Genomic DNA, 12,456 nt, shown 5'->3' with positions numbered 1-12,456 from the left:
TCCTCAAATAGTCACGAAGTCGCTCTCTTCCTCTCTCTGCTATCTCTTTTCGGTTTCTAGTTTTCTGCTTCTGCTTTCGCTTCCGTTTTTGGAGATAGAAATGGCTAGAACAAAGCAAACAGCAAGAAAATCCACGGGAGGAAAGGCTCCTCGCAAGCAGCTTGCAACGAAGGCAGCTAGGAAATCGGCTCCGGCAACCGGAGGTGTAAAGAAACCCCATCGATTTAGGCCTGGAACAGTTGCCCTTCGAGAGATCAGAAAGTATCAGAAAAGTACAGAATTGTTGATACGGAAGCTGCCCTTTCAGCGACTCGTCCGTGAAATCGCTCAGGACTTCAAGACCGATCTTCGATTCCAGAGCAGTGCCGTTTCTGCTCTACAAGAGGCTGCTGAGGCTTATCTTGTGGGTCTCTTTGAGGATACAAATCTTTGTGCTATTCATGCCAAGAGGGTCACTATTATGCCTAAAGATATCCAGCTCGCTCGTAGGATCCGGGGTGAAAGAGCTTAGGGGCGGTGTGTTGTTGCTTATCATTCTCTCTTTCTTCTTGGTCTTTTTCAGGTGATATAAATTCGTGGGTCTTAAGTGTTAAATGGTTGTTATTCTGGGTTTTTGGCCTTCTAGTTTTGGAGTTAGGACTGTGATGCATCTGTAAGCAAACTATGAGCAAGCAAAATGTGCAGTCTTCTTAGATTTGCAGCAAATTCTTGAGAAATGAAAATTTGAAGATGGTTTCTGTCATTCTCTTTTTTTTTTAATTACTAATTAATTAATTTTAATTACTACTGATGAATTTTTAAACATCTTACTCTTCTGAGTTTGGAGTAGTGTAATGTGGATGCATCTCGAAGCAAACCACAAGTAATTAAAATGTTTGAATGAACTTGGATGGTGTTTGCACTCAAGGAGTTCGACAATGGCAAAATGGGGTTGGCATATTATACTTTTGGTCTTCACTCTATTATCCTACACAGAATTTCAGTCAGCTAAGATTAAGATTCTTTGATCTACTCCGTTTGGTCCTGTAGTGATAAATAAATTTTGAAGAGACAGGCAGAGTTCAAGCCTTCCATCACTGTTGTTGATTAGTTGTAAAAGGCATGTGGAGGGGGATTAGATGGTTTTTTAGGAAGTAGTGGATCAGATCAGATGAAGAATTTCGGTGGTTCAAGCAGGTACCAAACCATGATGGAAGTGGAGTTGGGAAAGGGCTGCAGAAGGGGGTGGGGCGGGAGAGCTGGGGTGATGGGCTGAGGAGGAAGAGTGGTCCTCCTATCCTTCTTTTCTTGGAGGTATGATGTCTTGAATTCTATCTGTGGCAAAAGTGGGTTGATTTCAAAGGGATGTTAAGAAGCCTAATGCATTGGGGTCCTGAAATTTTAGGGACTGTATGGGCATTTTGGTAAATTTCATGTATAATGTTTTGCTCTATATAATTGTAGTGAGTATTTTTCCTTTGTAAGAAATTTGAGGTAAGTGTGAGGATGAGCATTGTAACTGTTCTTTGTTGATAATGAAGGTCTCATCTCACTGTGGATGTAGGTTATTTTGCCAAACCAAATAAATTTGTTTGTGCGATTGTGTGATTGTTGTTTTTGATTTCCATTTGATTTTGGCATCGTTCTATATCTAGCTCTTCTTGTTTCATTTACTTTATGTTTTGGCTGATGCCAGTCTTGCAAGTTAGTTAATGTCATCTGTTGTATTTCATATCTCTTTTTCTTTGAAATATGAAATTGGAGTTGTTGGAAGGATAATGGGAGAACCAAATCACCCTTGGGTTGTTGTGGGAGAAGACATGAATAAGTTCTCAGGGTTTTACAGTTATGGCTTTAGAGAGATTGAAATGGTAGAGTAGGATTCATGTGGCCAACCTCATATGCTAGGAAATTATGTCTTGTTGAAGAACTTGAACTACCTATAATTTTCATATTTTACTTTCTTATTAGGGTATGTAATAGTAGTTTGGTTTTCAATTCAATGGTGCGATTTCCAGTGAGGCAGTTATTTGTTTTTTCATTTTCTTGATTCTGGTGGCTTTTGCAGTTTCAGTTTGTTTTCAATTAATTTGTCAAGAGATCTCTTGGGTGAGAAGCAGTTGCAACTGGATTGAACTACATATTCAAGCTTCACATTTTCCAATGTTGATTTTGTTCATTAATGGGAAAGAATAATTTAGGTTTGATTAATGGGAAAAAACTTATTCTTGTGGCAACATCTAGTTCTTCTAATCCCAGTTGAACACATGATGTACCATATCAGTCCCTAACATATGAAAGTTTCCCCGATGCCTTAATTTTGTCCCACTAGGAAGTCTATTAATTGTTTCCAACAAGGGCAATACAATATGATATTTGTGTAATTTGAAGTAGTTATGTTCAAAATATGATCTGTGTATACATTCCTGGCATCAATACCAAATTTAGTTGTTATTTTCTTTAGTTTAAGGAGGCTGAAATATCCATAGAGTTTATTTATTTGTACATTATAAGGATGCTAGTTTCTATACTGTTTATGTTTTCTTACAAACTGAGTTAAAGGTTTAGTGCTAGTACTTTTGAATAGCCTTTTCTCCTCTTTTCCCTCTTATACTGAATTGAAAGAAGGGAAGGAGGATACTACGAAAAGTTAAAAGTATGGAGACCTTCAAGGAGGACAAAGCTTAGTAAATATGAGCAGGACAAAAGTTATAAAAGGCTTGATGTGTGGAATAACTACGAAATCATGCTAAATACCATCAAATCTTTGAAAGGGAAAAGAAGTAGCACTTTCCCTTTAAATTTTCTCTAATTCTAACAAATGGAAATATAAGAAAACAAACAGTATCTCAGTACTCATATGATGACTAGTACTATTATTTAGAGAAGGTTTGCAATGCCTATACATACGTGAACTACCGTCTTAGGGTTGGCTAGACAGATCTTGTTCTGCCATTCTAATAATTGGGAGAGTTTTTTTATGTAGATAAGCCACCTAAAGGACTTATTTTGTTGGAAATGAGCCTTGGGTTTGGTTATTTTTGTGTTGGGCCTTTGATCCCATATGTTTTCATTGTAATGGCCACTTTAATGGGCTTAAAATATGGGTACAATGTAGGCATATGTGATTAGTAAAGTGAGTATCTTTATTTCTTTATTTTATTTGTTATTAATTGTTTTAGCTCGGCTGGATTATGATTCTATATGTCCGGTCTTGTTTTGAGTTTGTTTATTTCATTATTTTAGTTTCATAGTCAGTTTATGTTGCCTTATTAGTTAAGGATTGGGTTAGGCCTTTCCTTGTTAGTGCTTAAGGTTGTTTTGAGTCTTCTATATAAATTTGTAGGGGGCTATGTATGACCTTGTACACGAATTTGATTAATGAGATTTTGGTTTTAGCTTTATCTTTTGCTGCTGAAGATGATACAAGTTGTGAGATTCAGTTAAGGGTGGGAAATCCTTGGAGGGTAGTGAGATTTTATTCCTTGTTGATGGGAAGCCATAATTATCATTCTTCTCTTTAGTTCTTGTTAGGGTACTGCTATATTGTTTTATGCAATTCTGCTGTTCATGTTCATGTTCTCTTGCTGATTTACTGATTTACTGATTTGGACTCATTGATCTTCTATATCTGCCATTGTCAAGTAAGTACTGTTCTTCAAGTATTCCTTTGATTTATTTAGATTTTTTAGAAGGTTGGACGCAAGACTTTTTGTAAGATTAAGCAATTCAGCCATCCGATCACTTTCAACTTTTGACCAGACCTTCTGTTTTGTTAAAATAGGATCTGATTCAAATCTGAGACAATTCTAACGTCAGATCTGAAGATATTTTGTTATTTCCAATTCTGCCCCTCCCTTCTCAATACCTGAATCGACTACAGTTTCTGTCCTCAGAATGCTACTGTTTTGTATCTAGATCTCAGTTCTTATTTCAGATATCGATTGGACTATTTATCTAATTTTGGAATCCTGATTTAGAATTTAAATTACCATAATGCTCTCCATCAGTTGCTGTTTATTAATTCCCTGTTTAGCTACTGTTTTGTTCATCAGTTATCGTTGTTGCATCTGGTTTACCCTCTGAATTTAGATCCTATCTATTTCTGTTTACAGTTTTGAGTTATTCAAATACAGTACTACATTAATTTTTTAGTGGACAACTTCTCTTTTCACCAAGATCTGCAACCCCTTTAGCAGAATAAGTGTCCTTGAATCACTTGCCCATTTGGGAGGAACAAGTAATCATTTGGATGGTAAACAATTCAGATTCTAAAGGGAATTCCTTGCTCATAGATGTTCATTTGTACGTATCTTAGTATATCACATACCAAAGACTCGTGGGGTAAGAGAGAGATTTCTGCTCGGATCCATTTGTGAAAAGAAAAAGAAAAAATCGTAGAGTGAATGAGAAATATAACTAAATTTGGGCTGCATACTCCAGATCTTCCATAAGGATGAAGTTGTAAGTAACTATCACCTCAGGGAAGAATTTTTTTTGAGGCACTGTCAGCTACTTCTCTCGTCTCTGCAGGTCATCTGGTCCATTATGGGATTTTCTCATGTTATTGGGAAGAGGAGAACTGAGTCTGAACGTAATGCTGATTTAGATGGAACTAACTCTACTTTTGTGTTGGCGAAGAATCCTTTCCAATATTTTCACATCCGCAGGGACTAGTCTTGAAGGATGACAACAGGGTTCCAAACCTTAATAGAGATCACATATTCTTATGGTTGAGGTAATTTTGTTTGAATTTTATTTACAATTTTCACATGGTATTATGGTGATCCCTACTAGATAATCTTTAGAGGCTTAATTACTTTGAGAAGACTTCTGTTTATATGGTCTTTGTACGTGTAACTGAATTCTCTTTGCCAGTTGCCTCATTATTCAGAACTAAAAGTACTTTGAACTTTTGTATGTCAATCTCCAACCATAAATAAGGCTTAATGTCATTTTTTGATTTTATTATTTTACCTCATATGCAATGAAATATTACATTTAAGGGATGATCTCTCTCTTCCTTCTGTTGTAGGCATGGTTGAAGAAAAGCATGGCAGAAGCAAGATTACTCTTTCTTGAGTGTGAAACACTGAAAGGTGATAAAGCAGCAGAAGACCATATCTGGCAGTTCATACCCAATTTAGCTGGACTAGATGCCATAGGTGAGCATAGGGGTGTCAACCGGTCGGGTCGGTTCGGTTTCGGTCGGGCTTAATCGGGCTTGAAGACTTTCAAAGGCTACACCGTGTCCACCCATTTAACTAATCGGGCTTAGTTATTGAGGGCATGGTACACTTTATATTCGGTCGGTCGGTCTGGGGCTATAATCGGGCTACCTTAATCGGGCTTTAGTCGGGCCTTAACCGGGCTACGGACATGTTTAATGTTAAACGGGCTTTAACCAGTTTTTAAACGGGCCCTCTTTAAAATGTGCTATTATATTCCGGCCCACTCATGCAAACCCAAAAAAATGACTATAAATCAATAAATGATACCAAATATAACCATTATTTAAAATGTGAACATCTCTTTACTTTTTAGTTTTTATTCTTTAATTTGGGGGGTAAAATAGGTATTCTACAATCATTAAAGGGTCGGGCCAAGTCAGTGCACAATAGGCTGGTCTCGGTCGGGCGTTATTCGGTCGGTCTCGGTCGGGCGTCCGACGGTCCAAGTAGCAAAATCGAGACCGACCATTTATAAACGGGCCGGGCTCAAGCCCGACACGTTTAATAAACGGTCCGGGCTGGGCCGGTCTATAAACGGTCGGTCCCGATCGGTTTAGTCGGGTCGGGCCACGAATTGACACCCCTAGGTGAGCAGTCCGGGTTAGTTCTTCCTATTTGTTTTTGCAAATTTCTTCTCCTTTTTTGCATGCTCGGATGCTCTTTGGCCCTTTGCCACCTTATGTGTGAGCTTTCATTTATGAGAATATTTTTGTGTGTTTATTGTTATTATCATTATTCTATTTAAGTAAATGATTCCTTTTTATTCAACTATTAATTGATGACTTCTATCTAGTGCTGCAACAAGGTCCGGTTGGGCTAGGCTTTTTAAAACCTCAGCTCAACCCTGAGTCCTCTTAACTAAGCTCAGGCCCATGCCCCGGCTGACCCTGATCAGGGCCTAAAATATCCAACCTGACCCCCTCAAGGTCGAGCCGGGCAAACCCTAATCGGCCTTGACTATGGAGAGGGGTTGGGCAGAGGAGAAGAAGAAGAAAGAAGAAAATTTTGAAACTTTCCAAATGCTCTTTTGGACAGCTACTATTTGCGGACTCTAGTGTTACAGCTTCCATGGACACTACTATTCCTGAGGATGATTCACAAACTGTTGCATTAATAAAAGTACTACTCGAGACTCATATCCGACCAGCAGTTCAAGATGATGGTGGTGGGGATATTGAGTATCGAGGATTTGACTCCTGTGGTTAACTCCCATAATATATGTCAATGGAAAATTTTTTACTTGGATACTGGGTGTTTAAAACTTAGTTTAATCCTTTATGTATTTACTTTCTTACTGTAACTGGAGTGCTCAAGCTAAGGATGGAAGGTGCCTATGGTGGCAGTCCTAGTTCATCTGTGACCTTGAAATCAGGCATCGAAAACATGCTAATGCATTCTGTTCAAGGTGGTAAATAGCAAACCATTCACCAATGGGGTTGGTAGCCTAGTGGTGAAAATGCCCTCAACTCATCACCGCTCAAGTGAACTGGTTGTGGGTTTGAGTCTGAACATGCCCACTACCACCCATTGGTTATGCGGAAGCGCCGCTTGTCGTTTGGGGACTTGTCCTGGGGGCTATGATCACTACCATGGAGCACCCTTTTTTGTGAGATCATCTTCATCCCAAAAAAATAAAAAGGTTAGTAATTTCCGAATCTTTACCCACCCTTAGGGCCAAGGTATCTCAACCCAGGCCTTGTTTGGATTCATCATAGGCCACGGTGGGTTCGGACTGACAAGTGAAACTTGCACCCCTACTATAGAGATTGTGGTAGACAAGTCACAATAGTTTTCAAGGGATATTGTCAGCATTTTCTGTACTTTTTAATTCAGTGAAACATAAAATTGGTATTCTGGGAGCGGAACTGATCATATATTAGGATCTGTTTGGTTACAAATGTGTCTATGTGTACACTCTAGGAAGGGGTTTTGATTGATAATAAGATTTTCCTTAATTATGTATTATTTTAGGGAGAAATGGGTAATGTGAACAAAACCATTACCCCTTGGCCTCCAAGCAGGGTTTTAAAACGCGCTATCAGTGTTGGTTCTGATTCAATTATTCAGATTGAAATAGGTATGAAAAAGCCCCAGAACCCGTAGATTTGAGGAATATTATTAATTATTTTGGTAATTTTATTCTGGAATCGGTTGTATCAACTCATCAGAAATTGAGATGGGTGAACGAAGTTTCTTGATCCGATTCTTGAAACTTGCCTCCAAACGATGGTTTAAGTTTGCAACCCTAATGCTTCTCCACCCATTTTTGCCACCCCAACCCAAGTCCCAAGTCCCAAGTCTCAACTCAAAAAGGAAAATTTAAAATAGCTAAAGTAAGCAAAGTAATAATTCATTATTAATTTCTCCTTACATGCAAGCAAGCTAGCTTCCACCATTAAGCATCGCCATCAACCATAGAAAACAACTTTTGTATCAAGAATTACTAGAGTGAGCACAGAACATGAAAGTGCTATCATATTTGTTACCACAAAACCCCTGAAAGTTATTTCTCCTGCCAGAACTGCCATGCCTTTCTTTTCTCCAGCAATCTCAAAACCTCCTGGAATTTGGAAAGCCGCAGCAAGAGATACAGTGGCAATCAGTGTTGCCACTAGCATATGTGTCTTGGAAACCCTTTTACGATATTTTTCATCATCTTCATCTTCCTCATCTTCTTTAGCTATTGGCACAAATTTAGGTACCAAAGTTTTTATCCACAGGGATGGCTCACTTGATTGGAGAGAGAACTCTTCATTCGGACACACCCTTTTTTTAATTTTCCACCACTTGTCAAGGAATTTGTGCTAGATCAATTAAAAAGTAATAAAAAAACATTAAAAATGGAAGCACATATCAGTAATTCGTTTATAAAACCAATTAAGGAGAAAATTAATTAATTAATTATTTTAGTTAAAATGAATAAAAAATAAAATAATTTTACCCAAATCATACAGGTGGTGGCGAAAAGATCACCCTGTCCTCATAAAATGGAAAAGGATGATCGTCTCACACTTGATGCTTTCACGTGCCCTCCGCACAAAGGGGCAACATACACTCTCTCACAAAAATAACTTCCCCTTATAATGTGTACATGTATAAAGTTTCCTATTTGGAATATTCGTTGGAGTGCAATAGGGAATTGAAATTATATATGATTGGTGAATATAATAATAGTGCCATAACAAATCTAGAATTATTCCCTAAACAACATTTATATAATTATAAAATATGCATAAATGTAATATATATAAATTCATTACCTTTTGTTGATTTGAGGATTTGTATAGATAGTGAGCAATGTCATAAGGTGTCAAGTTCATGTTGTTCTTGGCTGTCTTATCTACTCTTGCATTTGTCAGAGCACGTACACAATCTATACTTCTGGAAAAGGTGGCAAGATGCAAGGGTGTATTGCCGCCATTATTCGGTTGGTTTAAAAGTACCTCCCACGAAAAATCAATTTCTGATAGCTCCGGAATAATTTCTTCTTTAACATCCTCGTCCATCCTCTTGTTCTCTGCTACAAGTAGGTGAAGAAAATTATTTCCTCCATTATCTAATAGATATCCTGAGTCAGGGCACAACTCAATTATATCCTCAATCATATCCAAGGTAGGTTCTTTGAAGTAGAAGTAACGGCAAGAACATGAAGCGGGGACCAGCCATCTTTGTCTGCTAAGTAGGCAAGGGAAGCATCTTCTTTCAACAAAACCCTAACAATCCTAGGTTTGTTAATCTCTACCGCAAAGTGGAGAGGAGTCCTCTCGTAAATGTCCCTCACTCTGGCGAGTTCTGGCCTTGCTTGTAACAACTTTTTAGTCATATTTGAACATGAAACAAACAATTTGGATTTTTTTTTTAAAGTATATATATAATATTTTTCCAGTAAATATAAATCATAAGGTAGTCAAAAGAAGATTACAAGTTCTAAATAGTCACTATGACTTTTTTTCCCCTCCCAGTGAGGGTAAATCCTGTCTTCACATGTATATTATGATTGAATCGATAAAATAGTAGAATAATATGGGAGAAAGAACATTTTCAGTGTGCTTAGTGTATGTTAGCGCCTCTCTGTATCTATATCACTCCTGCCTCCTATAAAATGATAAATTCTCTCCTATCATTGGATGAGAGAGATAGGTACAAGGATGCGCTAGTGTACACTACACAATTGAACAAAGATCTCAATCCTAATATTTTATTATATTAAAAGTTGTATTAGATTAAAATTTAACTTTCTATCTTAATTTATCTATTTACACCCTTCTTATCTTGTATCAAATACGTGATGAATTATCTATATCTGGCACATCTTTTTTTTTTTTATCAATGGTAAAAAACTAAAGACCATTAAATTGATACTAAAGTGAGAATATGTGATACCTACCTGTTCTTTTGTCATTGAAAATAGTAGATGCATCCTCGTCCACCATAATATGTGCTTGTGAGGCTGTCATTTTGGCGTTGTCAACAATAGATACAAGTAAAGGTCTCCCTGATGCATTGTCATGGTTGACCTCAGCAGATGCAGGTAAAGGTATCTCTGATGCATTGTCATCGTTGACGTCGGCCATTATAGATGCATGTAAAGCTGTCCATCCTTCTGGGGTTTACAAGGAGATGATGGAGAAGATTGGACGATCTGGTCTACTACAGTATTATATCCCTTAGTCACGGCCAGATAAAGTGGCGACTCAGAGGCTCTGTTGACGAGATGGCATAGGCCATGGTCCTTTTGTATCAACAACTCGGCAATATCTGGGTGACAGTACCGCAAAGCCTCATGCAAGACCGTGTCTCCTTTGTGATTTTGTGACTCCAACAAGTGAACTGTGCTTGTGAACTGTCTTGGATGTTCAATCCTCACACCAACCCTCACACCAACATGTAAGGCGGTGTCACCATGTAGGTTTATCTTAGAAATTAGTGATGGAGATGGCTCACAAACTTCTACTAAGAACTCCCAGTGCTCAAACGTGGCCGCTATATGAAGAAGTGTGTTCCCCATAGGAGTATTTTGATCTAGTACGATGCTGGGGTCTCTTTCTTGGATCAGTTGCTTCAGGCCATCAATGTTTCGTTCTCTTGCTACCATGATCAGTTTAGGATCCATGAAGTCCGTTTTGTCTGAATTACTACCTGAAACTATGTTTGCATCAATATTAGCAAGTCTTTTTTGTTTTTTTGGTAAACTAATCACTTTGTATACTCATTCCAAGACTTTAGTAAATTAGAGTGGGAATGGTCATTTACATAAGATAAACATAAATCGTATCATGACCATATATGGGAGCGGGAATCTCCTAGCGTATCCATGCATCCTCTACATCCAGCTGAAACACTCTAATCCCATCACACACCATCCATGTGTTTCATGGATGGTGAGAGATGGGGTTGGAGTGTTCAGCCGTTGGAGAGGATTCAAATTCCATTTTCGATTTTGCTACTTGTCACCGCTGTTGTCAACTGTACACAAATAAATGAGAGAGAGAGAGAGAGAGAGAGAGAGAGAGAGAGAGAGACGCTAGTTAAAAAATCTGGCACCTCTCCCCTCTTCAGATAGAGTAACTGACTCCGAATCAAATAATAGTCACCACCATTTCATCACTAATTATGCGTTTTAGAACCTGCTAACTATCCCTTCCCCTGCGCCCTCATGTCGCTCCCGGCTCTTGTTCAATTAATAAAATATAAGGGGTTTGGATAAGATCGAGAGAGATTCTCCTGCTAGCGAAGTTGTAAAGTACTATTATAATAACTCATTTTCTAAAATCAATAAACCACTGTAAATATAGGCATGATTAACTTGCAAACCTATCATTAATTGTTCCACTCATGTCAGTAAACATTATGAAAACCAAATAGCTTTAGTATTTAAGAAAAAGGCAAGAGTCCTACAAAAAAAAAAAAAGGCATGAGAAAGGTAACCAGTTAGCATTTTTTCCCAAAAAAACAAAGTACTTAAAGATGTAAATATTTATATGGAAAAAAGAAAAAACATTATCGGCTTGGTGTAGGGGCACGGACATGCAGAGTTCCATTCATCTATTTATATATTGGGAGCATGGTTTGAGGAATCGGATCAGTTGGATTGGATTGGAATTGACCATGATCAATCCCGATTTTTGGCTGATAATTAGGGGTGTCAATCGGTCGGTTCAGTTTGGTTTTGGTCGGGTAGAATCGGTTTCAGACTATGAATGATGGAGACCAAAACCAATCCGATAAGAAACTTCGGTTTTTGGTTGGTTTTGGTTTCGGCCTGGTTTAGTTTCGATTTTTTTCGATTTTTCAATATCGAGTTAATACTGGTTTATTGTTGGGCTTGAGCCATAATGAAATTTTAGATTCATAACTTGTAGTGACAGGATTTTGATGAAAAAAACACTTAAAATTTATGATTAAATCATGATTTATCATTGTAAAGGAAAGATAATTAAGTTGAAACCAATGGTAACAAATTACTAAGAAAATAACTAATACTGAAATCACAAAATGAACCCTATATCCAGTCATTCATTTAACTATCCAACTAGTTTTGTATGGTGAACAAGAAAATCAATGGAAGCATTATTACAATTTACAAATCAATTTCTCTATTCATAAACCTCCCTCATATATAATGATTTGTAACATTTCCTTACAATAAAAAATATAATCACTAATATTGTAAAAAATGGATAGTCAATTCACCAATTTATAATCTCATAATCATTTATTGTCATATTGGTTTCATAATCTTTTTCTCTTCTTCTTCTTCTTCTTCTTCTCTTTCTCTTTTTTCTTCCTGCTGCTGCAACCCTTAAACAACAGCAGCTGACCGTCTCTTCTTCCTTTCCTTCTTCTTCTTCCCTGTGCAGAAAACCAGTCCCACCTTTCTTCTTCTTCCCCCTTTCTTTTTTTCTTCCTGCTGCTGCAACCCTTAAACAACAGCAGCCGACCCTCTCTTCTTCCTTTCCTTCTTCTTCTTCCCTGTAGCAGAAAACCAGTCCCACCTTTCTTCTTCTTCTTCTTCTTCTTCTTCTTCTTCTTCTTCTTCCCTGCTGCTGCAACCGAACATGCAGCTTCTTCTCCTTCTCTCATTCTTCTTCTTTCCCTTGCTGAAACCTAAACCTGCAACCCATCTTCTTCACACCTTTTACCTCTCACCCTTCTCTTTCTTCTTATACTTCTTCTCCTTAACTAAGCCCAGCCGCCCCACACAACACCCTCTCCATTGTTTGTTTTTTTTATGGCTCCATGTTCT

General features: G+C 37.8%; 2 protein-coding genes across 2 annotated transcripts; one reads left to right on the top strand and one right to left on the bottom strand.

Annotated features, from left to right (window-relative positions):
* On the top strand, positions 1–742 carry LOC122083080 (histone H3.2). The gene has a single exon (XM_042650757.1). The coding sequence runs from the start codon at positions 101–103 to the stop codon at positions 509–511; it is 411 nt and encodes a 136-aa protein (XP_042506691.1). The 5' UTR covers positions 1–100; the 3' UTR covers positions 512–742.
* A 6,876-nt stretch (positions 743–7,618) lies between these two features.
* Positions 7,619–9,784, bottom strand: LOC122084725 (ankyrin repeat-containing protein At5g02620-like). Its single transcript, XM_042653166.1, has 3 exons — positions 9,598–9,784; positions 8,471–8,778; positions 7,619–8,014 (listed from the first exon to the last, which is right to left on the bottom strand). Exons 1-3 carry the CDS (start codon positions 9,782–9,784, stop codon positions 7,619–7,621), a joined length of 891 nt encoding a protein of 296 aa, XP_042509100.1.
* Between the last annotated feature and the right edge of the window lie 2,672 nt (positions 9,785–12,456).

Source organism: Macadamia integrifolia, chromosome 7 (genome assembly GCF_013358625.1).
Source record: "Macadamia integrifolia cultivar HAES 741 chromosome 7, SCU_Mint_v3, whole genome shotgun sequence".
NCBI classification, from domain to species: Eukaryota; Viridiplantae; Streptophyta; class Magnoliopsida; order Proteales; family Proteaceae; genus Macadamia; species Macadamia integrifolia.
This window is presented reverse-complemented; position numbering and strand designations above follow the sequence as displayed.

Coding starts and splice junctions, on each gene's coding strand:
- LOC122084725 (XM_042653166.1), bottom strand. CDS start 9,784: ATGGCCGACGTCAACGATGACAATGCATCAGAGATACCTTTACCTGCA. Junction 8,779..9,597: donor TTTCAATGACAAAAGAACAG/GTAGGTATCACA, acceptor GCCCTGACTCAG/GATATCTATTAGATAATGGA. Junction 8,015..8,470: donor AATCCTCAAATCAACAAAAG/GTAATGAATTTA, acceptor TAATTGATCTAG/CACAAATTCCTTGACAAGTG.
- LOC122083080 (XM_042650757.1), top strand. CDS start 101: ATGGCTAGAACAAAGCAAACAGCAAGAAAATCCACGGGAGGAAAGGCT.